This window comes from Vombatus ursinus, unplaced genomic scaffold, assembly GCF_900497805.2.
Source record: "Vombatus ursinus unplaced genomic scaffold, bare-nosed wombat genome assembly UNPS02009835.1, whole genome shotgun sequence".
Classification (NCBI taxonomy): domain Eukaryota; kingdom Metazoa; phylum Chordata; class Mammalia; order Diprotodontia; family Vombatidae; genus Vombatus; species Vombatus ursinus.
Window position 1 is genome coordinate 18296718 of NW_020949613.1, and position 26921 is coordinate 18323638.

A 26921-nucleotide genomic window follows, 5' to 3' on the forward strand; every position below is an offset into this window, starting at 1 on the left:
AAGGAAGGAAGGAAGGAAGGAAGGAAGGAAGGAAGGAAGGAAGGAAGGAAGAAAATAGAGTGCCAGCCCTGGTGTCAGGAGGACCTGAGTTCAAATCTGGGCTCAGACACATAACACTCACTAGCTGTGTGACTCTGGACAAGTCACTTAACCCCAATTGCCTCACACAAAAAAAGAAAGAAAGAAAAAGAAAATACATGCTTTTAAACTATCCCAGAATATAATGGTTGCTTTAGACACATAATAGCTATTAAATGAGATATTTGTAAAGTGCTTAACCCAGACACCGGCATATAGTATGTGCTTAATAAATGTTTGTTCCCTTCTCTTCCCCCCTTCCTTTGTTGATATTCCCAGTCTCTCTCAATATCTTCCCTCCGTCCCCATGAACCACATCTTCCTTTTCTCCAAGGAAGGAGGGGATGAGTGTATTCCTCATATTAATCCACCCATAGGGTTTTTCTTTAGTGTTCATATATTGCTGTATTCTGATTACAAATTTTCTTACATTCAGTAGATTCATCATTTCCTCCTTCTCCCATGATGTTATATACTTGCTCACTCATTTCTTTTTTTTCTTTTCCATGAAGTATTTTTTCTTCCTCTTTATCATGTTCTAATTTGTCTTTGTCTCTTCTGCTTTTTTTCTTTCCTATTTTGCTCTGTTCATGTTTCTTTCTTCCACCCTAAATTTTGTACCTTTCTGGATCTTTACTTCACTCTCAATATTTTTGCTGTTCTCTTTTTTCTGTTACTTTCCTTTTCTCTTAGTTTAATTTTCTTTTTCTTTCAATTCTTCCCTTTATTTTTACTCCTCTCTGATTCAAAATTTCTTCTGTCTTCCATTCATCTTTATGAACTTTGTGTTCTTCAGGATGGCACAGTGGATAGAATGAAGGCTGGACTTGGAGTCCAAAAAACTTGGATTCTAACTCCACACTTACTAACTGCGTGACCACAGACATGTCATTCTACCTCAATGAGTCTCAGACTTGATTTCTTGGTCTACTACTTTGTTCATTCATAAACCATCATCCTAGAAAACCTTGTGCACTGACTTCTGTAATTCTCAAACTGCCAGTCCTCATCCTTTAGTAGCTCCTACTAATTCTAATCTCTCTCTTCTTGATCTGTGGATCCTGAACATTAATGGAAAAATTAATGAAACTGCACTGATTTCACACACCAAAATTTACCCGTATGTAATCTTAGGTAAGTACTCACAGCTGCTCAGCAATCTTTCTTTTGTACTCTTTTTTCTTTCCTTATCTCGTCACTTAACCTCTTAGTGCCCTCAGGCATCTCTCTAAGACCTTTAAGTTGCAGAGAAAATGCTTATCTGTATTGGTTGAGGGACTTTACTGAGACCTTCTCTATTTATGAAATCATCCCTCTGGTGAAGAAAAAAATCATTCTTTATAACAACTCAGACTTTTTCCTCTCTTCTTAAATCCTCAATCACACCTAAACCTCCATATTTATAGTAGAAAACCTAACTTTCCCTCCACTGAGAATCTTCATTTCATCCAATGTAAATTTTCACAACTTCACTTTTCCATCTCTCAAAATTCCTCAACCATCATCACTCAATCTCTCCCTTCCTTCTTGTCATAGAACTTCATATTCTGCTCAATAACAGTTGGTTCCACATCTATGAACACAGCATGGGGAACATGCTTGCCTGCAACACCTTCACTGAAGAAGGTATTGAAAGGTTCATTGACCCCCCACAGTGGTCTTGTCACTTGGCATCTGCCCAACAGGCTGGATACCATGTTCCAGGCAGTACAGCTCCCAACAAGCATTGCCAGTCTGGATACTGGCCTGGCCTACTTGGATAGAGATACCCTCATGCACAAAAAAAAGATATGCAGGGCTAAGAAGAAATGGAAAGGAGAGCAAAACAAGTTTCTCACCTACTGACCATTAAGGAGTCTCTGGGCAAGAAGTTAGTGAGTGATATTTTTCAATGTGTATATGTCTATCCATATCATTCTCATGTTCAAAAATCTTCAGTGGCTTCCTATTGTCTAGAAGGTAAATTCCAAATATTTTCCTGTTAATCAAGGTCTGCCAGTAAGGTACTTTAGTGGACAGACTGCTGGACTTGGAGTCAGAAGGAACCATGTTTGAATTCTACTGCAGACACTTGCTACCTGTGTGACCTTAGGCAAGCCTCTCTGTGCTCCACTATCCTAGATTGTTATATGAGCCAGTTAGACACAGTGGCTGCCCTGAGATTGCAGCAGATAGTTCTGAGGGAGTAGATGATAGTGAGGGATATTCGTTTGTATTTCATCTTTTTCTTCACACTAGGTCTGTCTTTTTTCTGCTCTATGAAAATGTTCTCTATAGCCATTAAATGTCAATAAAAGTGTGATACTCATAAAAAAGAAAAATATCTTGGCCATGGTATGAACAATGGATTGGAGCAAGGAATGGGTGGAAGAAGGATGATGTGTTAGCAGGATTTATAATAATCCAGTAGTAGTAGTGATTGTAGTGGGTAGTAATGTGAATAAGGAGAATAGAGCAGAGGATATAGATATGAGAGGTTTAGCAATCTCATAATTTATTAAATAAATGGATATGAGAGATTAGGCAAAGGGAAGAATCAGTGATAGTCGTGAAGTTTCAAATATACTAGAGTGGGTGAATGTAGGTTTTGTGTAAATAAAAGAGTCAGAAGGAGGAAAGAGTTTAGGAGGACATACAATAAGTTTAGTTTGGGACATTGTGAGTTTGAAATGCTAGTGGGACATCCAGGAAAAGATTTCCTATAGGCAGTAGGAAATGGGAATCTGGAGCTCAGAGAAGAGGATAGATAAATCTGTAGGAGTATATATAAAGAAGAGTGTCAAGAATAGATCCTTACAGAACACTTACTTTAAGGGGTCAGGAAGAGGATGAAAATCCAGCAAAGGACACTGAATAGGGATGGTTAGAGGAGTAAAAAGAAAGCCAGAACCATTTAGGATTTCTGAAGTCAAGAGAGGAGAGAATACCCAAGGGAAGAGGGATATTAAAAGTGTCAAATATTATAGAAATATCAAAGAAAATCAGGACTGCAAAAAAAAAAAGTCCATAGGATTGAGGATTAGGAAATCATTTGAAGATCTTGGCGAGTTTAGTCTCAAAAGAATGGCGGGAGTAGAAACCTGACAGCAAAAAGTTGAAGAGAGAGTAGGTATTAGGGGAGTGAATCTTGTTGAAACAAATTGTTCAGGAAGGTTAGCAGTGAAGGAGAAGAACAATAGTTAAATGGGCTAAAAGATCATGAAAGAGCTTTATTAGTATTGAAGACATCTAAGGCAGATGAGAAGGAGACAGTGGAAATACTAATTAAAGATACATGGGGTAAAGGAATGATTACAAAAGCAACATCCTGGAGGAGATGAGAGGAAATGGAAACAAAGACAAAGGTAAAGAGATTAGCCTTGTTGATGAGTAGAGATGTTTTATGGAATTTGCCATGTTTACAACATAATTTATCATTTGATTAGGGCGTAATTGTCAATTGGAGAAATAAAAGTTATGGAAATGTAAATATTGTCAATACTTCTGGGTGCATTTTCTGGATATAGTTTTCTAGTGTGAGCATTAGAAATCTATGCATTAGAAAAATGCAAAATTCATAGCTAAGCATGGTTAAATTCCAGGGCAAGCTATTTGCAAAGGTGTTGCTCTGTGTTGCCTGAAAGGAAGTACAAGATATTATGCTGTGAATTCAGTACAATTCATCTGAATCAACATTTGGTAAAGAGTAAAATGTATTACCTTGGGTCTAGATTACTCTACTGGATCCTCTAGACAGCCCCACATTAATGAAATAATTGCAAAACTACCCATTTCTCTTTAGCAACCCTTACAAATCCCCTTAATAAAAGGATTTGTTCTGTGAAGTTTGACTTCAGTCAAATGACTGCACTTGAGGACCTAGAGATCCACATGTGGCCTCCAGGCCACAGGTTCCCCATCCCTGTCCCAGACCATTCCAATGTGCCCCTTAGAATGTCAGCACCTTTCCCAACTGATGATCCTCCTCTTTGGGCAACCTCCACTATCTGACTTCTCTTGGTTTTGCTACTGGGCTTCTCTGAAAAAAGTTGTAAGACTGATGTGATTTCACTCAAGAAAAATTTATGAAACACAACCTCAAATGGGACTTCAACTACTGTTCAAACATTCTTTTGCCCTGTTCTTACTGACTTCTTGTATTTTGCCTATAGAAAATGTTCCAAATGTTTTCCCTTTTCCTCAAGCCCCTGGTCTCAAAACCCACATTTACTTTGGATGATTTATCCTCACAAATTATTGGGAAGGCTGAGGTCATATTTATTTTATCACAAGGCAATTTCAACTTAGTGCAATGACTTAAAAAAAGCTATTGCTAAAGGAATGAGGGTTGGAGGGAGGATTGGAGTCAGGGTATGCAACTTACTTCTAACGTAGTGAGATTTTTCTGACTAGGATTGGCACATTGGTGTGATGGGAGGTAGATTAGTGTAGCACGCTCTATCAGAAGAACTGAAATAATAAACTTGCAGAGTTAATCAATCTCAAAGTTTCAACAAAAAAGTCAACACACATTTATTAAGAATCTGCTATCCAGGCACTGTGCTATTTTACAAAAGTAAAGTTGTTCCTACTCTCAAAGAGCTTACATTCTATTAGTGAAGTAGTAAGGACAGGGCACACAGGTAATTTGAAATGCAGTGTTTGGGGATATGCCTGTTTCCTGGCTCCATTACAGTTACCATAAGAAGTGTGGTAATGCTCAAAGCAAGACCTGCATAACATCTCATTCCCCTTATGTTTTTCTTCTGCCACTCAATGCAATCAATCATTCAAGTACTTTCTTTCTGTCACGTACCTTCAGTAATTCCCTTTCCATTGGCTCTTTCTGAAAGTCTTTTGTTTTTAAGCAATCATCTTTATTTATTTCTCAGTAATATATGACTACACCCTTCTGGATGTGTTTTGTTTTCACATGACAGACATTTACAGATTACTCTCAGTTTGTAGCATTTTAGGGCAGCCAGGTAGCACAGTAGATAGAGTACCAGGCTTGGAGTCAGGAAGACATGAGTTCAAATCCAGCCTCTTATTAAACTTATTTAGCGTACACTTTTTAACTGTGTGGCCCCAGGCAAGTCACTTAACTCTATTTGCCTCGGTTTCCTTATCTGTAAAATGATCTGGAGAAGGATATAGCAAACTATTCCAGTATCATTGCAAGAAAACCCCAAATGAGATCATGAAGAGTCATACATGAATGAAACAACTGAACCACAACTCACTTTGTGAGAGGTCTCTTGTGACAAATTAAAACAATGAAGTAAAACTAATAACAGACATCATTTGAAAATGCATATAAAACCACATCTGTAGTACACCCCACATTTACACCCCATGTTTCTATTTTAAAACAAAATAAACAGAAATCTATGTTCTCTGACTTCCATACCTTACCCTATAGGGAAAAACAAATAAATTTCTCATGACAAATATGCATTTTCAAGCAAAATAAATCCCCTCAATGTCCATATACAATATATGTATGTATGTATGGATGGATGGATAGATGGATGGATGGATGCATATATGTGTTGGTATAGTACCAAATGTTTTTAAACATATTGAGAGTCAGTGTAGAGCATCTGAACTTGGAGAGAGAGGACCGAGGCTTGAATTCTGATTCTGCAACTTCCTTTCTCTGTGACTTCGATCAGGTCACTGGACTTTTTAGGCCTCATCTGTCAAATGAATGAATTGGACTCTGTGGTCTCTAAGGTTTAAATGTCTATGATTCTCTCGCACATTAATTATTTTTTGTTCATACAAACCTCAACCTAAAAATATCTGCTAGGACCAGAAGTGAAGTAATCTGTCACATATTTTATGTGACCTTTATGGCCTTTGTTTAACCTGACCCATATAGGAAAGTTGTGCATGTTACTCATAATCTCTATGGATCTGTTCAGATGGATTTCTTCATATATCCATACTTCATATATCAAGTACTTATATTAAGTCCATGACACCATGAACAGAACTGACTACTAAGTTGCTGATATGCTTTGATACTAAGATAAACTACAAAGAAATTTTACTCTGAGAAATCTGCCAATAATTCTATACTGAGAATACAGAAATGATTGCATTTATTAAGTTTTACTGAAACAACACAGATGATCGTGCCAATGAGTTTATCACAACTTTTTTTCTAGTAAAAGTTACTGAAAATTCTGGAAGTCAATGACAAAGATTAAAGTGATGCCAGTTGGGAAGAAGGGAAAGGGAGGAAAGAAGCATTTTTTAAGCATGTGACAGGTTCTGTGCCAGATTCTGGCACAAAAACAAAAGCAAAGCAGTACCTGACCTCAAAGAACTTGGTTACCCCATAGTGAGGTAGTACCAAGTTCTAAGTTGCTAAAACATCAATATTTTATTGCCCATATACTGGGTGTCCCAAAAGGCTTGGTGCATGCAGTTTTAAGCTCTTAGCTTAAAGTTATGATAGCTTGTTTTACTGAAAAGGATATAAAACCCAAAAGATACATTCTCTGTTTAAAAAAGCAAGTCTTGCCTCCCAAAACTAAGCATATTTATATTCCAACAGGATGTAAGCTCTTTGAGGACAAGAACTGTTTCACTGCTGTCTTTATATTCCCAATACTTAACATAGTGCCAGGCACTTAATAAGTGGTGCTTAATAATTGATTGTTGATTGACTGAAAAAGATGAATGGAGAAGAAAAACACTTTTTTACCCTTCGGGACACCCAGTCAAAGTGTTCTTGGCTATGGCTTCAAATTCTAATTCTTTAAAAACTGATAATCCATGTATTTTATGTGTGTGTATGTGTATGTGTGTGTGTGTGTGTGTGTGTGTGTGTATGTGGCAACTCTCCATCAACCAGAATAACCAGCATGTTTCTTTCCATAACCATGCCAGATAAAAGAGGATTTATAGTAAAATAAATTCATTTTAAGTGCTGTACTGAAATATTAACATGTCAAGGGTTCTCTGCCATATAACTACACAAATATTTCCTTTGATAAGTGTTTATGACTCATGTTAGATTCATTTCTAATACAGGGTCCTCCTGGAAAACAAGGAAGACAATATACTCTTGGAGGATATTATAACAAGGTATTTATTTTCTTTTGTGGTACTTTTGTGTATATAGTGAAAGGACATGGTAGGGAGTCTGAAAATATCTTTGTCCTAACTTCCAGTATAGTCTTTGTGTACCCTAACTGGTAAGTCCTTAGCACTCAAACATAAGCAGGCAAAGCGTTTTCCAATAAAAAAAAACAAGAAACTTTTATTCAAAATTATCATTAGTTACAGCTTTTTAAAGTGGGGGGTTCCAAATAAATTTGTTCTCAAATTTTTCTGTAATTAGAAACATGTCTGTACTCCTATGTGCATATAACATGTTATTGTAGTATATAATGTTGTTATATTAAAATATAACATCAAAATAATGTTATAAAATATTTTATATATATATATGTGTACATACATATATACATGTATATAGATGAATATAGGTTCCTTGAGGTTAGGGACTATATTCCCTTTTGTATCTGTACCCCCAACACTTAGCAGAGTACTTTGTATGTCATAAGCACTTAATAAATGCTTTTTCATTCATTTATTAATTCATTTATTCATTCACTCACTGCTGCTTTCATATCTGTCCTCCCCCTCTCCCAGTGTTTTCCAAGGAAACAATACAAGGGGATCTTACCTCAAGGGAATTGGGGATCTCTTCACTGCAGGTCAAGTTGTATGATACCCCTCCTAATAATAACACCACCTATCCAAAGTACAAAAGTGTGGAATAAATATTTGTCCCCAAAGATAAGTAATCTTCAATATTTTGTAACAAAGGGCTACTTTTTATTTCCCCAAAGTCCTATGAACCCAAGAATAGCTTTCAGGATTTTGACTGTAAAATTGGCAAATGTAATAGGAAAGGGGATACTACTCCCAGCTTTGATCCTCTCTGTAGTGGCTGGCATTCATGGCAAACTATAGAGGGAAGGCAGGTTGAAGAGAAATTAAGGCTTCAACCCTAATAGTAGATCTCATTCTATGAGTTGAGAACACCTGTCATAGATGATCATGGATTTCTAAGGTACTTGAGAAGCCGGCCCAACCCTGTCGTTTTGCAGAAGAGACTGAGAAAGATTACATAACTTGCCCAAAGTCACAAAAGTTATTAGTGACAGAGGCAGGAATTAAACATAGGTCTTCTTACTCCCAAACCAGAGTTCTTTCAATTTTACCATGGTGCTGTCTCATTAGCATTAATAAGCTGGGGCTGATTATGCTGAAATGCAAACATGCTATTGGAATTATTTCTCATTTTATTCCTTTCATCTGTGTTTATATTTCCAAATTTTATGAATTTCCATGTTTACTTCATATCCCTTTAGAAATCCCAACTCTGCTTATAAGTTGAAAAGTTGGCTACTCAGTAGATAGAGCACTGGTCCTGGAGAAAGGAAGAACTGAGTTTGAATCCTGCCTTAGACACTTATTAATTGTGTGATCCTAGACGAGTCACCTAACTGAAATCTGCCTCAGTTTCCTCAACTATAAAATGAGGAAATAATAATAGCACCTACTTCCCAGGGTTATTGGTTACAGAAGGGAGCATGCTAGTTATTCTCATTGATGGAGTGTTACCATATATACAATACATGTATCTATTATCAGTTTTCAAAGAATTAGCATTTGAAGTCAGAGCCAAGAGGGCTTTTACTAGGTAACCTGGGGTGGGTGGAAGTGTAAATGGTAGTTAGCTAGCTATCATCATATAAAGTTTAGCTAGGTGGTACAGTGGATAGAGCACTGGAAGTGGAGTTAGGAAGATTTGAGTTCAAATATGACCTCAGACACTTACTAGTTATATGACCCTAGGCAAGTCATTTAACCTTTATCTGCCTCAGTCTCCTCATCTATAAGTGGGAATAATAGCACCTATCTTACATGGTTGTTGTGAAGATAAAATAAATAATATTTTAAGTGCTTAGTACAGTGCCTAAGCATGTGCTTAATAAATGCCTCTTGCCTTTTTTAATTTTAGAATTTTCAGTGATGTTTGATAGAAAAAAAATTGACATATTTATGACAAACTGACTTACAGGATCATCTCTATTATTTCTGTACAACATTTTTTGAAGCTTAATAAGAAATTTTTTTATTAAAATAAACTGAGTTTACTCTCAACAACAAGGATTGTTATATATTACAAAATAAAAACAACTCATTTCTATCCACAGTGTATCCAGATCTCTAGGATGTATTGCAAAATATTCAAACTAATAAACAGTAATTGGCACGACTGTGATAATATGAACAAAAAACTCTTAAAGGGTGGGATATTACAATCACCTTTAGTAAATTTACAAAATGGTGACTTTACTACTTAAATATTTATCACCCTTTCCAAAAACTTCTGAGTTCTCATCTCTAAAGATCTCCCAAATGAGTTGGCATAGTGAATTTGTCTTTGATGACTCAGTTTTTCCCTAAGCACATATGGGAAGGGAAGAGATTTATATTTGGAAGTGAGTTCAGAATTAATTTGATTAGACCTTAAAGGGACATTTCAGAAGAATGTGTGCTGTAAGGGCTGCCAGTCAAATTGGAGTCAAGCTTCCTGGAATTTGAGCTTGGCGGCTCATACTTAAAATGCAATGTTACCAGGACAGCATTGTTGCCCATCAATGTTTTCATTACAAGTGGACATATTACTGGAGGAACTGAACTGTATCAATTTTTATATTCTTACTGTAAATGAAAGAAGAAGAACGTTACAGATATATAGAAAGTATTCTTTAGAGAGGCAACAAAAGGAACCGATGAAGTGAGTTTTATCATGTGCCCCATCGTTACAAGAACTATCACTTCACAGTACATTTGGTCATCATCCATTATAGCACTAATGACAAGTACCTGCAAAAAGACCACAATGAAAATAGTTGGAGTTTACATATCAACATTGATAGCTGAGGATGAAGTAGTAAAGAAATCCTATGAAGAACTTGTCAAAACCCTATAAATTAAATCAACATACACTCATATTTGGTGACTTCCATACACAAGTGAGAAAAGGTGAGGATAGGGAGAAATAGATGAGAAAATATGATTCAAGAAAAAGAAATGACAAAGAATAAAGACTTTGTAGATTATACAAAAGCCTTATGTCTCTATATCATGAAGTCTTCAGAGACAGAATTGGTAAACACTGGACGTGGAGGCGAGGGCACTAAATTACATCACAAAGAATGAAGCTGACTACATTTTAATGAACAGGAAATGACTTTATATGGCTGTGAAAGTTATCCCTCAGTTAGCTGTCTGTGCAAAGTCAGATCACTGACTCACAGAATTTATGATAAGCAAGAAGAAATAATATCCATTAGAAAAGATATGGCATAGAATTAAGAAGTTTTAACTCTGAATTTAAAAAGTGATTGAAAATAAAAAAATAATAAATGGACAACAAAAATTACATAGACATTGACTATAATAATTTCTTCCAGAAATTAGATCTGTGTCAAGTAACTGTACAGCAAGGTGATTAAAAGAGATCAAAAAATACCTTAGCTATGAGAAAGAGATGACTGGAAAAGAAAAATCAGGTTAGCATATGCATTCACCTATAAAATCTTATCTTAGTATTTTATAAAGCAGAGAGAAGCAGTGGCGAGTAAAACCAGTCTGAAGAAAGTTTGGTGAGCTTTCCAACTAATCCAGGACATCCTAAGGGCATCCAAAGATGAAAATGGAACAAACAGAAGAAGAATGGGAAATTTTGCAAAAATCGTTTCAATATTTTCTCTTCAGAGTATAGTCCATCACACTTGGACTGTGAAATTACAGTCCCCAAGGTGCTTACAGAAAAAGTAGAAATATCGCTAAAGATAAAAATGTGAAACAAAAAGATAATAAATTGGATTGTTTCCATAAAGCAGAATATGCTGGAGTCAATACAAATGTGAAGGATATCTAAAGGAATGGAAGACACCAAAGGTGTATATATATAAAAAAACCTCAGATCAAATAGATATCAAAAAGGTGAACTAGAAAACAACAATACCTACTAACATATATTTATTCTGTCATCTGTACAAAATCTTTATCAGGGTCACCTATACAAAAATTGATGGCATCCTCAATAAGATTATTAATAGGGAACAAGTAAGTTTTCGCAAATGATATTCAAAAACATACCACATCTTTACCATTTCACAATTGCCTGAAAGATGTAGAAAATACAAGATGTAATCGTGCTTAATGTTTGTCTTTTTTTAAAAAAGGAATATTTATTCTTAACACTTAAAAAAAATTGAGTTCTAAATTCTCTTCCTCCCTCCAGTCCCTACCCCAACCTCTGAGAAGGCAAACAATATGATTCTCATTATACATTTGAAATCATGTAAAACATTCCATATTATCCATGTCACAAAAAGCAAGAAAAATAAAGAAACTGAGAAAATTATGCTTAAATTTTAACTCAGAGTTTTTCAGTTCTCTCTCTGGAGGTGAATAGCACTTTTCATCATGAGTCCTTCCAATTTGTCATGAATGATTATATTGATCAGAGTAGTTAAGTCTTTCCAAGTCAGTAATCATTACAACATTGCTATTACTGTATACAATGATCTCCTGGTTTTGCTCAATTCACTTTGCAGCAATTCACGTAGGTCTTTCCAGGTTTTTCTGAAACTCTCTTCCATCATTTCTTATAGCACAATAGCATTCCATCATGATCATGTATCACAACTTGTTCAGCCATTACCCAATTGATGGACATCCCCTCTGTTTCTAATTCTTTGCTACCATAAAAAGAACTGCTATATTTTTATACATATAGGTCCTTTTTCTTTGATCTCTTTGGGATCCTGACAGGTCAAGGGGTATGCATAGTTTTATAGCCCTTTGGGCATAGTTCTAAATTATTCTCCAGAATGGTTGAACCAGTTCACAATTCCATCAATAGTTCATTAGTGTTTCAACTGTCCCACATGCCCTTCAGGATTTGTCATTTATTAAAGATGTGAGGTGGCACCTCAGAATTGTTTTGATTTTTGCATTTCTCTAGTAAATAATGATTTGGAGAATTTTTATATGACTACAAATAGGTTTGATTTCTTCTGAAAATTGTTCCTATGTTTTCACTATTTATCATTTGCTGAATGGCTCTTATTTTTATAAATTTAACTCAGTTCCCTACGTATTTGAGAAATGAGGCTTTTATCAGAGAAACTTTCTGTAATTTTTTTGGTATTACTTCATTGTCTATGGTATTGTCGTTGTTCATTCATTTCAGTTGTGTCTGACTCCTCATGACACCATTTGGGGTTTTCTTGGCAAAGATACTAGAGTGGTTTTCCATTTTCTTCTCCATTGTCTGTGGTACCTTTTATCAAAATGTGGGTTCCCTGATTATCTTTTTTAATTAGATTTACTTTTGCTTTTGCTTTGTCTGCAATAATAATTGTTACCCTTACCTTTTTTTTCTTTTTTTTTACTTCAGCTGATATATTCTAATAGATTCTGCTCCAGGTCCTTATTTTAACTCTGTGTGGGTCTTTCTGTTTCAAGTGTGTCCCTTGTAAACAACATAATGTAGGATTCTAGTTTCTAATCCATTCTGCATCTGCTTTCATTTTATAAGTGAGTTCATCTTGTTCACATTCAGTTTTATGATTACTGTGTATTTCCCTGCATCCTATTTTCTTCTGTTCTCCTCTCTTTCTTTTTACCCTGTCTCTCCTCAAGAGTCTGATTTCCTTCTGACCACTATTTCCCTTAATCCATGTCCCTTTTATATCACCCCTCCTTTTCTTTTTTCCCCTTTCCTTTCTACTTCCCTGTCTGGTAGGATATATTTCTGTAACCAGCTGAGTATGTAGGTAAATTCTTCCTCCTTTGAAACAATTCTGATGAGAATGAGGTTCAAGTATTACCTACTATGCAATGCCCCTCCCCACTGTAAAAGTTCAATCTTGTGTGCTTCCTTTTTGTGAGATAATTTTCCTCATTCTTCATTTCTCTTTCACCTTCTCCCAGTACAGCCTTCTTTCTTGCTCAATTTTTTTTAAAACATCCCAACATAATCAACTCATACCCATACCCTCTGTCTATGTAGACTCCTAACTATTAATGATGAATTCAGAGGAGTTACATGTATCATCTTTCCACATAAAAATGTAAACAGTTTAACCTTAAGTCCCTTATGATTTCTCTTTCATGTTTACCTTTTTAAGTTTCTTCTGAGTCTTGTGTTTGTATGTCAAATTTTCTATTTAGTTTTGACCATTCATCAAGAATACTTGAAAATCCTCTATTTCATTTAATATCAATTTCCCCTCCCCCTAAAGGATTATACTTATTTTGCTAGATAGGTTATCCTTGGTTATAATCCTAGCTCCTTTGCCTTCTAGAACATCATATTCCAAGCCCTCCACTCCTTTAACACAGAAACAGCTAAATCTTGTGTGATCCTGACTGTGATTCTATGATATTTGAATTGTTTCTTTCTAGCTGCTTGTAATGTTTTCTCCTTGACCTGGGGGCTCTCGAATTTGGCTATAATATTCCTGAGAATTTTCATTTTGGAATCTCTTTCAGGAGGTGATTGGTGAATTCTTTCAATTTTTATCTTGCCTACTGGTCCTAGGATATCAGGGAAATTTTCCTTGATCATTTTTGGACTACTTTCAGGCTTTTTTGCACTACTTTCAGGTAGTCCAATAATTCTTAAATTATCTCTCTTGGATCTATTTTCCTGTCATTTGTTTTTCAGATGAGATATTTCACATTTTCTTCTACTTTTTCATTCTTTTGATTTTGTTTTAGTGCTTCTTGATGTCTCATGGAGTAATTAATTTCCACTTGCCTTAGGAATTATTTTCTTCAGTGATATTTTATACCTCTTTTTCCATTTGGTCTATTCTGCTTTTTAAGAAGTTTTTTACTTCAGTGGATTATTGTGCCTTTTTTACAACTAGGCCAATTCTATTTTCTAAGGTGTTATTTTCTTACAAGTTGAGGAAAGATTTATTTATTTTATTATTTTTTGCTTTATTTATGTTTCATTTTTCCCAATTACATGTAAAAACAATTTTTAACATTCATTTGTAAAAATCTTAAGTTCCAAATTCTCTCCCTCTCTTGCCTCATTTTCCCTTCACTGAAATGGTAAGCAGTTTGATATAGGTTAGACATGTGCAATCATTCAAAGCATATTTCCATATTGGTCATGTGGTAAAAGAAAACACAGACCAAAAAAACTATTAAAAATAAAGTGAAAAATTATATGTTTCAATCTGCATTCAGACTCCATCAGCTCTGTCCCTAGAGATGGATAGCATTTTTCATCATGAATCCTTTGGACTTGGACCACTGTATTGCTGAGAATAGCTAAGTCATTCACAGTTGATCATCATACAATACTATTGTTATTGTGTACAATGTGGATCTGGTTCTATTAATTTCATTTTGCATCAGTTCTTACAAATCTTTCCAGGTTTTTCTGAAATCATCTTGTTCATCATCTCCTATAGCACAATAGTATTGCATTACAATCATAATCCACAAGATTGTTCAGCCATTTCCCAATTGATGGGCATCCCCTTCATTTCCAATTCTTCACCAACACAAAAAGAGCTACTATAAATATTCTGTACATGTAGATCCTTTTCCCTTTTTTATCTCTTTAGGATACAAACCTAGCAGTGGTATTGCTGAACCAAACGGTATTCACAACTTTATAGCCCTTTGGACATAGCTCCAAATTGCTCTCCAAAATGGTTGAATCAGTTCACAGCTCCACCAACAGTGAATTAGTGCCCCAATTTTCCCACATTCCCTTCAACATTTATCATTTTCCTTTTCTCTCAATTAGAAAATCTGATAGGTATGAGGTGGTACATCAGAATTGTTTTCACCTACATTTCTCTAATGAGATAATTATTTAGAGCATTTTTTCATGTGGCTATAGATAGCTTTGATTTCTTCTTCTGAAAACTGTCTATTGATATCCTTTAACTACTTATCACTTGGGGAATGACTTGTATTATTATAAATTTGACTCCGTTCCCTATATATTTGAGAAATGGGGCTTTTATCAGAGATACTTGCTGTAAAGATTGTTCCCCAGCTTTTTGCTTTCCTTATGATCTCGATTGCAATGATTTTGTTTGTGCAAAAACTCTTTAATTTAATATAATCAAAATTATCCATTTCACATCTCATAATGCTCTCTATCTCTTGTTTGGTCATAAATTCTTCCCTTCTCTGTAGATCTGACAGGTAAACTATTCCTTGTTCTCCTAATCTATTCATGGTGTCACTTTTTATGTCTAAATCATATACCCATTTTGATCTTATCTTGGTATATGGTATAAGATGTTGGTCTATACCTAGTTTCTGACATACTGTTTTCTAGTTTTCCCAGCAGTTTTTGTGAAATAGTGAGTTCCTGTCCCAAAAGCTTAAATCTTTGGGTTTATCAAACACTAGATAATTATGGTCATTTATTACTATGCCATGTGTACTAATCTATTCCAATGATCTACCACTCTATTTTTTAGCCAGTACCAGATTGTTTTGATAATTATCCTTTCATAATACAGTTTGAGATCTGGTACATCCAGGCCACCTTCCTTCACTTTTTTTCATTGATTCCCTTGATATTCTTGACCTTTTGTTCTTCCAGATGAATTTTGTTATTATTTTTCTAGCTCTGTAAATTTTTTGATAGTTTGATTGGTATGGCACTGAATAAGTAAATTAATTTAGGTAGAAGTCTCATTTTATTATATTGCCTTGGCCTACCCATGAACAATTGATATTTTTCCAATTGTTTAGGTCTGATTTTATCTGTGTGAAAAAGTGTTTTGTAATTGTGTTCACACAGTTCCTGGGTTTGTTTTGGCAGGTAACTCCCAATGTTTTTTTTTTTTTATATTTTCTACAGTTAAAATTTATCTTTCTATCTTTTGCTGCTGGACTTTGTTGGTAATATGTAGAAATGCTGATGATTTGTGTGGGTTTATTTTTCTATCCTGCAACTTTGCTGAAGATGTTAATTATTTCAACTACTTTTTTTTAGTGAATTCTGTAAGATTCTCTAAGTATATCATCATCTTATTTACAAAGAGTGATATTTTCAGTATTTTTGTGCTTTTTTACCAAATTGTTAAATCTCTTATAATTTTCTTGCATTACTTTCAGTTCTTTCTTCAATTTTTCTTCTATCACTCTTATCTCTTTCTTTAACGCTTCTAGAAATTCTTGTTGGGCTTGTGTCCAATTAGCATTTTTCTTTGAGACTTTGGTTGGTGCTGTATTCATATTGTTATTTTCTTCTGAGTCTGTGTCATGGTCTTCCCTGCCATCTTACTAGCTTTTTTATAGTCAAGTTCTTTTTTGTTGTTTGATCATTTTTTTCCAGCCTATTTCTTGACTTTGAACTTTATGTTAAAGTTGGGCTGTGCTCACTTGGTAGTAGAGAGACCCTGTCCCAAGCTTCAGGGCTTTTCATGCTACTTTTTCACAGCTAGCTCTGGGGGTCTGCAAATTTTTCAGTGCTTCCAAGGTGGCAAGATCTGGGAAGATGTGTAGTCACTGCTCTCCTTGTCTGATTTCTGGTCTTTAGCCGAGAAGGACCTCTATTCCCGTGAAGCCATACATGCTAGCATTCCTCTGGGCCCTGGAACTGTGACCAGGTCCCCTGCTCTTCTGTAGCCACAAGATCTAGGACTCCTCCCTGCCTTGGAACTGTGACTTGGGCTCCTGCTCCCTTTTGACTGACCCCAAACCCTCATCTCTACCCTGGAATTACACTGCATATTGCATTGTAGTTGCCTATCTGTGCCATCTCTACTCAGTGCCAGGAAAGTGCCCCATAATCACTTTTGGACCAATTGTCCAACTCCCTTACCATGTCTGGGCTGTTAGCCATAGAAGCCACTGTTATGGCAGCCTCCTAGGTCCACCTCTGGTGCTGCTGCAACCTGAACTTCAGGCCAGCCCCCACCCTGGTATCATGGACCTCTCCTGCCAACTTCTTAAGATACATTAGGCTAGAAAAATGTCTCACTCTGACTTTTTGTTGGTTCTACCACTCCAGAATTCAATTTTAGGTGTTATTTTAAAGTTTTTGGAGGGGAATGTTGGGAGACTTCAGCAGAGTTGCTGCCTGTACTCTGCCATCTTGGTTCTACCTCACTTAATTGTTAATTAATGACAAAAAAGTATTCAACTCAGCAGAACAAAATGCTGCCCTACAGCTCTTTTACCAGCTGCCTCCTACATCAGAGATTACAGAAGCAACCAGTAGGTTGGATACCACTCCCAATCCCACCCCCTGGCAAATTCCACCGATGCCAAGCCTCAAATTAGCATTTCCAGGAGCAAACAGGTGACTGTAGTCTCCATGTGTTAGAAATTGCTTAAATTCCCTTGCCTCTTTGGAAAAATTCTCAATTTCCCTCTTTTGTATTCTGACCCCGCACACAGAGCAGATAGTCTTCTGCCTCAGAGTTGCCCCTCTGAGCCAAGCTGAGAGACCTTGAGGGAACAGGAAAAGATCCTTCTGCCCTGTGTTCATAACTTTCATTGAACCTAGGGATGGGACTGCCTGCCTATTCAAAGGAAAGCATTGGCTGATTGTGCCCAGAATGCATAAAATGTATCTGGGCTTGAAAAATGGGAGCAATGAAAAGTCTTTCAGACCTGAGCTAAGAAGAGGAGACATACTGACAGAAGGCAACAGAAGGCACAGAGAGAAATTTAAGGAGGAGGAAGCAAAAGCTATTATTAAAGATGAAAATTTTCACAGACAAGGGAGATTAAAAGATGAGTGTGTGTGTGTGTGTGTGTGTGTGTGTGTGTGAGAGAGAGACCGAGAGACAGAGATACATAATGAGACAGACACAGAGACAAAGAGGTCTATATGTGTGTGGGATATGTTTGCATATGTGCAAAAAAAGAATGGAGAAGGGGAAAGTTGAGAGGGCAGGAGAAGAAGAAGAAAAACGCAGAAGATAAAGATTTTTTACTTGGAAAAAAAAAGCCCTCCAGAGAAGCTGCTTGCTTTGCAAGACTGTTTCTAAAGAAGCAATACTAGTAAGCATATTCTTTCCCTTAAGGAGAATCTACTTGCAACCTAGCAGCCATTCTCCTTGGCTTTAGTTCTGGGAATTTTAATAAAAATTTGATAAGCTCTGTCAACCTCTAAAAACATCAGATCCAGAGCCCTTGGTGACATTCTAGCTGGGAAAAAGGGCTGTTATCAGGAGAGGCCAAATACTCACAAATTTTACATTTGATCTTATTTTCTAAAGATCCACATTGAAAATGCAAAGTCGTGTTATCTTTTATCGTCACATTCAATACAATTTGCAGAGATTCAGTCTCAGCTGTTGAAGCTTGAGATTGTGCCTCCCAGCAACCAGTTTCCAGTGTTCAGTTCTCCAGATTGCTCATCCAAAAAACCAATTTGCCAAGAAAATAATCCATTTCTTCCTTCAAGTTTCAAACCATGACTTCAATTGGGTATCCACAGACTGTCAGAGGACAGAGGGCCTTTATCCAAACTGGAATGTTTCCGGAGCTCTTCCTGGCTGGCACATGAGATGCCATGGCAACATACTGGGCAGGGACTTTCTCAGAGCCACCAAGATCATCCCTTCTCTCAGGCCCAGATAATTTGGAATTAAAATCTAACGGGAAGATCTCTGTCTTTCCATTTTTGTGACCTGTAGTGTATTTCACCAGAATAGTAGAATTTAAAACCAGAAACAGTTGGGAAAGTTGCATGTTACTCTTTCAGGAAACCATCTATTCAAATATTTACCACAGCCCCAAACTAATAGATTAAATTTGATAAAATTCAAGGCCAGAACTGCAACTGCCAAAAGGAACAATGGCCTCAGCTACTTTTATTGGTTCTATGATGTCAAATAACCTAGTGTCGCCACCACTAGGAAGCTCTCCCATGTCAAATGACAAATGTTAAACATAGGCATGTGTGTGTGGTATAACTTTTATGTTGCTAATCTGAACCTGGGATTTCATTGACAAGGAGAATCCCTGTTGTGAAAGTTCCCACCACTTGGGAGGATCAGCAACTCTCTGTGATTATTGATTACAAACCAACACTCCTAGAAATTCTGTGACCTATAGTCTTAGAGTTGTCTACGGCAGTGAAAGTTTAAGTAACTTGCTCATGGTCACACAAGTTGTTATGTGTCACAGGAAAGACTTGAATCCAGCACTCTGGATTTACTTATATGTGTGCGTGTATCTGTGTATACACATATGGGGGTGTGTGTGTATATGTGTATACACACATACACATACTTATGTACATAATCTATATCTATACATTAGGTACATGGACTCATGTGGATCTGGTAGACCATGAATTCTTTGAGAGCAAACGCTGTAGCACAGTGCCTGGCTTACAATAGGTGTCTAATAAATGCTTATTGACTGACTGGTGTAATCCCTACTTGTCTAAGGAACAGCCGGTCTTAATGACATAAGCATATATATACATATGTATGTGTCTATATATATATATATATGTATATATATATAAAATGTGTGTGTGTACAAGTAGGTACATCAAGGACCTATGATTTCATGAATGTGAACTCTTCATCCAACTTCACAGATCACAAATTTCTCTAACTTAAACTCTTAGAGAGTTGTCTGAGGCTCAGAGAGGTTATATGATTTATCTATATATGGAAGGAAGGAATAAGCATTTATTAAGCACTTACTATGTGCCAGGCACTATGATATTATCTCATTCGATTTTCACAACAACCTTGGAAGGTAGGTGCTATTATAATCTCTATTTCAGTTGAGGAAACTGAAGTAGACAGGAGTACTTATAGGTACTTACAGGATATATATGATGTATGTACATATTTATGTATGTTGTATTTTTGTGATGTGATTGTTTACATACACATTTGGGGGTGTAATACCCATCTCTGGGCCCTCTTCAGCAGAAGTCATGCTTTGTGTCATCTTCTAAAAATGTGAATTGTGATGATTCCATGGGGCACAAAAATTTCTAATTTTAGTTTTGTTGGTGAGTGGCACATACCCCCTTGCAGAATGAATAGAAAGTTCAGTGGTCTTCATTGGTATTTAGATGTTGTTTTTCTATGTACAGAAAACAAAAGTAAAACCTTTGATAGCATTTCTTAACCTCCAACAAATGCCAGGTGGTGTTACAGAGCTGTCTATCCATTGGCCTCAGAGTATCTGAGACCCTCCAGACTACTCAAGGGGTGGTGGTGAGGGAGAGGCAGAGAAAATTCTAACCATAACTGACCCCTGTAATTTGTCTTGGTCCAAATCTCCTTCAGGTAATTTCTATAAGCCTGAGTAGCTCCGGTTTCAGTGAACTTTAGAGGGCATCTGCTATAGGCCCACTTAATAAAAAATCCAGCTGGCATCACATCAGGACATTTTGATGATCCTGAGGTGGAGAAAAGGGAAAGGGAACATGCATTTATTAATCACTCACTAAGTGCCAGGCACTGGACTAAGTGCTTTACAGATATCTCATTTGATCCTCACAACAACCCTCAGGCCATCCCAAAGTGTTATATAATTTCCCTGCAGGCTAATCCAAGGCACCCACTTAGTTTGGTCTACTCTCTAGGATATTGCTGTTTCTAAAATTCATTTTGTTTTATTTTTTTTGGGGGGGGGGGCTAGGCAATGGGGTTAAGTGACTTGCCCAGGGTCACATAGCTAGTGAGTGCTATGTGTCTGAGACTGGATTTGAACTCAGGTCCTCCTGACCCCAGGGCCAGTGCTCTATCCACTGCGCCACCTAGCTGCCCCCTAAAATTCCTTTTAAATGAACCTATAGAATAGGGTTGTGAACTGTTTCAAAAGTCATCTAGTTTGCACATCTAGTCACATTAATAGTGCTTAGGGTTCCACATAACTGTTTCATTATATCATTCTAATATAAGTAGATCAGTATTTGATGACACATTATCTTTAAATATCTGAAAAATTAAATTTTTAAGTAAATATTTAATTTAATTTAATTTAAGTAAATATTTGAAATCCCATGACTATTCTAATAATTGTGCTAAACTGCTTCTTTTGCTTACAGCAGCATGTATAACAATGAAAACCTATTGGGAGAGTTCAAATACAGCTTCTGTTCTTGATGGTTGAAATTAGTTTTAGAGTTTGTATATTTCTGTGGCCACTCAGAAAGAAGTCATTTGATCTCCAGAATTATAATAAAATTTTGAATCATATTAATATACATGTATTTTATTAAATATAAGTATTAAAAGTCAATAGTTTAAAAAATTAAGAAACTTCTTTTTTTATTATTTCCATTTAGGGAAACCTCAGTGAGAATGGAGCAAGTGTCCCTAGAGGAGAAAAGGTAAATGGAATTTGAATTTTTTTTAAATTATTGAGTTTTTTGTCAAGTTAGACTTTTATATCTAGGGGAAATGGCTACATTTTTGAGTCTAAGCACATAGGGTGGTCATCCAGTTTGCTATATGAAACATCTGCCTGCAGGCTATGTGGCAGTTTGGGGGTTAGCCAGGAGGGCACTTTTCAGGAAAGATTGTTGAATAGCATTTGGAGATGGTGCAAAGAATGAATCAAGGGGAAATAGTTATAACATGGTGAATGTTTTTAAGCTACAAGTTCTGGTTTATCATTGGATATTCCTTCAGTTTGTATAAGTGAAAAAATTCCAAACATTTTGTGGCAGTAGATGATCCCTTTCTATTTAAAAAAAAATAAATCATTTAAGCATTCAAACATAAACCTTTGAGCTTTATTTTAATGTTTTATGATAGAAAAGAATGGCTTACACATAATAATGCCTGGTTTCTCTCAAAAGTGAATTATCTCACTACTGAAGTTCTAGTGAATTTCTGTTGTGGTCTCACTTTCTAATTTCTATCTTATTTATGAATGATTGTGTGAACCCTAAAGTGGGCAGGTTCACTTTTAAGGTCGCCAGAACTTCCCCCATTTCTACCCTCTCTTTTCTCCACCATTGCTTCAGAAACTGGTAAATTTCATTTCCACAGTGACTATAATTGCATTTCCTAACCTAGTTACAGCAACACACATTAAACCTCTAACTAGAAATAAGGTGGTTAAAAAATCCTGTAGAGTACAGAGTAATAAAGTCTCTGTTCATGGTGCTTTCATTCACCTGCTAAGAATTCTCATGATTAAGGGCAGAGCATTTTGACATGAATCTTGAAATTATAGTTTATATGTCTTATATGCCAGCCCATTAAAAACATTGTGCATCTCCAATGCAGAAAATAGTGCCAAAGTGCCAATTCAGTGGAAATGGAGAACAGCAGGGAGTCTAATTTTATGTCCTTTATGCTTTGTGTAGATTGACCATTGAAAATGAAGCTTTCTGCAAGGGGGAACAAAACTTCTGACATTCTTGAAAAGAAATCAAAGAATTTAACTTGTCCATATTTTTCATAATGGGATGTCTTACAGAAACATAACACATTCTAGAAAATGAGTCAGAGTTTTCAATTAGTTGTAAAGTTAGAGGCAGATAAAATTTTTTTAAAAAAAAGTCATTCCCAACTTGTCCCATGAGACAAATGAGTCAAAAAAAAGGTGTGGCCCTTTAAAAAGGATCTAAATGATGATTTATTTCTCAAAGAAAAAAAAAACAGCTGACATGTTTTGCCAGATCATACTTTATTCATTAGGAAACCCAAGTTACTTTAGGAACACTTAAAACTTCACAGTGATGAGAACTGATTCTGTGGAACAGGTGTATCAAGCCCTGAAGACCTTAACTGTTGCTCATATCTCCTCTCTCAGAATCTTAAATGAGGTAGAATTAGAGAGAGCCAGTTCCATTATGAAAATAAGAAGAAGAAACAGCCTAGAGGAGAGAGCAGAGATCTTGAGACAATGTGTGATACACATGAACCAATGGAGATTAGAACGCATAACTAACTGAAGGGTAGAAAACTGTACAAATAAGTAATGCATTGGAATTGGGTAAATTGACTAGGAAACATGAATGTTAGTCACCTAAATATAACAATCAATATGTAAATAAAATCAACACATAAACATAACCTTTCAATATTGGGGTTTTTTTTTGTTTGTTTTCTGTTTTTTGGTTTTTTTGTGTGAGGTAATTGGGGTTAAGTGACTTGCCCAGAGTCACACAGCTAGCGATTGTTATGTGTCTGGGCCAGATTTGAATTCAGGTCCTCCTGACTCCAGGACCAGTGCTCTATCCACTGTGCCACCTAGCTGCCCCTCAATATTGGTTTTGAAAAAAAATTAATGCTTCCTTATGTTTCCATTGATCCTAGATTCCTCAATATGTTTGTTCTTTCAACAGTACAAACTGAAATGTGTCCATGCGTTTTCATCCTGTACAATCTATGTCTATTTCTATAGACACATATATATATATATATAAAATTTATGTCTATATAAATCTTCTGCAGAGTCTATCCAATGCATAGGAGACCTTACAGAGTTTGCAAAGCATTCTCTAGATAGCAATGCAAAGCTTGAGCTGGATATCTTTTATGTCTCATTCTCAATTTATGAACATCCTACTTACTTTTCAGTTATACAATTCTAGTAATCATTGGTAATACACTACATTACATCTACCATGTTTTTCCCTCCATTGCCCTTTGGATCCCCCATAATTTTGATTTTGGAGTGATTGTAATTTCCTGATTTGCAGTCAGATCTCATTATGAAAACATTGGTTTAAAAAGTGACTTGGAAATATTGAAAGTGCTATGAAATTTATTCAGTGCAACTTAGCCTTCATCCTGTTTGATTCTGGGTCCAGATTATTTGTCCACTTGAAGTGCCTGTCTAAATTACATGTATTAATTCAACTGACTGCCCATTCACTACAGAATATTTTTGATAGGCATTCATCATTAATTTGTTTTTTTTTTCTCATGGAGATTGATAGTCTGATATCTTTTGAGAGATCAAGGATCACATTGAGGACTCCCTCTAGTATTCTTAGGCCTGATATAGTAAGCCAGAGGTTATTGTTCAGTTATTTCAGTTGTGTTCAACTCTTTGTGACCCCCATTTGGAACTCTCTTGGCAAAAATACTGGAGTGGTTTACCATTTCCTTCTCCAGCTCATTATACAGATGAGGAAACTGAGGCAAACAGGGTTAAGTGACTTGCCCAGTGTCTGAGGCCAGATTTGAACTCAAGTTGAGTCTTTCTGACTCCAGGCCCAGCACTCTACCTACTGCACCACCTATCTGCTCTATGTTTTGCACAATGCCATCACAAATAGGAGCATATGGAGCATCAGTCGGGAATTCCTCTTCCATTTGGACCCTCCACAGTATTTGAAATAATATCCTAGGAAGAATACTTGCAAAGGTATTTATAAACTTTTTAGCAGTTATAAATGTGAGCTATTACTATTAAGACTAAAGTGCCACAGGGCATGTCATTCCATGAGGAATGGTAAGCTCTCAAGAATGAGACTCTGAACATTCAAAAAGAATTCCCCTGAAGTGGAAAAGAGATATTCGTCTCAAGAGACAGATGTGGCTGCCTGGGGCACTCACTTAGATTCTAAGTAGACATATACAGATGATGGAAGCAATGGCAGACAACAGAGGATAAATATAAACAATAACAACTAACATATAAATAGCACTTACTAAGTACCAGGCCATGAGACAGCCCTAGGAGAATAGTGTCAGGAATGCTAATGCTCAGAATGAGCCCCAGCAAAGATAAGGACAACAAAAAGTGTCGGGGGTTTTTTTTTGGGGGGGGGGGTCTTTTGACTTAATTTGTTTGTTTGTTTTGCTGAAAAGGGAATGAAGGTAGGGATGAGGCCACTGCTCAGTGTGGATGAGATAATGATTGTCAACAGAGAAAAGGCAGAGCTGTTCAACTTTTTTTGGGTTTGTTTCTATTTTCTCTGCCGAGAAGAATGATCTTTGGACTGTTATGGACAGAACCAAAATGGCTATTAGGCTACCCAACAGAAGTAGTAGGGAAATAGAAAGAAATTATCTAGTCTCCCTTGATGAGTTTAAGTCACTTGTCCTAGATGATCTACATTCTATCCAGAGGTGAGGAACCTGTGGCCTCAAGGCCACATGTGGTCTTCCAGGTCCTCAAGTGCAGCTCTTTGACTGAATCCAAAGGATTTGTTTTGTGAGGTTTGGATTCAGTCAAAGGGCCACACTTGAGGACCTAGAGGCCCACATGAGGCCTTGAGGCCCCCCTGCTTACGCTAGTAAGTCTCATATTGATTCCTGGAAAAGTTTTAAAACTAATTATTAGAAGCATGGTGCTTCCCCATAAATCTGGAGTAACCATTGAGGAATTCATCTATTTTGATAATTATCATCATTAACATCCTTTGCATTGGTTTAGAATGTTTTGAATTTTCAAAAATATTCTATGTAATGTGTAAAACAATGTTATAAGATATATAATAAATTTTCTGAATTAAAAAGAACTAGATTTGGAGTCAGAGCACCTGGCTTTCAAGCTCATCTACTAACTCACAGCTTCTACTCACTACTTACTAACCTTGGTCGTCACCTCACTTCTCAGGGCCTCAGTTTCCTCATTTATCAAACAACAAGGTTGGACTAAATTATTTTTAAGGTCCCTTCCAGTTCTAAAATTGTAAGCTTTTGTATGCATGGAGAAAATTACTTTATAAGGTTATACTAAGTAGTAGGGGCTGCTAGATGGCTGTGCTAGACCTGAAGTCAGGAAGACCTGAGTTCAAATTTGGCCTCAGACACTTAGTAGCTGTGTGACCTCTTTTTGCCTTAGTCCCCTGGAGAAGAAATAGCAAACCACTCCAGCATCATTTGTCAAGAACCCTACGGCTAATATTGGCATGATATGGATCTGTGGGTTTATGAAGTCAGACATTATTGAACGACTGAACAACAACAACTTAGTAGAAATCTGATCTCTTGACTCATAAACCATTAGTATATCCATTAGGCCATACTGAATGGTTTCTAAAGTTTATGTGCAGAAAAATATATGTTAGCAGCTGGTGGCCAGTTGAACTAGAATTCATCGCCTAGACAGAAAGCCTATTGTGCATATTAGTACAACTCTCTATCCCCTCCCTTCGCATGAGTAAAGCTTCACAAATAGCTCACTGCCCTTTGGAGGCCCAACTTTCCATTTCCAAGCAGCTCACTCCCCTCTTCTTTTGTGAGGATGAGTTTTTCTTTTAAACCCTAATGTATATAAAATATGGCAGTCTCTAGCAAGCAGGGAAAGTGGAAATGCCCACTCTTTGGTCCCTTTACAGCCTGCTCTTTTTACCAATTAGTGATTTTTTTTTAAGGTAGAGTCTTCAGTTTTCAACTCTTTGCTAGTCTTGTATAGTCTAATTCTGGAATCCCAGCTTTACCCGAAGGTACTAAGTGAGCTCTAAACCTCGGGGTTCAATATGAGCCATTGATTTCACCTCTAAAAGAAGGAACACTCTTGTCTTCTCCCTTTTTAAGAAACAAAGTAAATATTTAGAACAAAAGTTAATATCTCCCAATGCCAGAGGGAAGCAGTGAGTGTGGAGAGAGTAAAAGACTCACTATAGAGCATACTCTTTCTAGAGAAAGGGAAAGCATAAAGGAGAAGAAAGGTAATCAGTCTCTATCCCCTTCCTAACTGGATCACTAATACAGGATTCATCCTGGACATAGTTTACACATAAAACATCCTCTGGCTGAGAATTTGTAGCCACTGGTTGCAGTCTCCAGCATCTACTTTTCCATAGCCCTACGTTTGTGTCTCTCACTAGCAAGATGTCTGCTTTTTCCTCCACCTCTCTGCTTACTCAACTT

The 26921-nt window shown here is 36.5% G+C and overlaps 1 protein-coding gene across 1 annotated transcript in view; it reads left to right on the plus strand.

Annotated features, from left to right (window-relative positions):
• The window catches only part of COL19A1 (collagen type XIX alpha 1 chain), a 394072-nt gene that overhangs the window by 258989 nt on the left and 108162 nt on the right, over positions 1-26921 (plus strand). Inside the window, exons 16-17 of the mRNA XM_027852948.1 lie at positions 7102-7155; positions 21425-21469. Of these exons, the coding sequence (XP_027708749.1) occupies positions 7102-7155; positions 21425-21469 (99 nt within the window). The remainder of the gene's footprint in view (positions 1-7101; positions 7156-21424; positions 21470-26921) is intronic.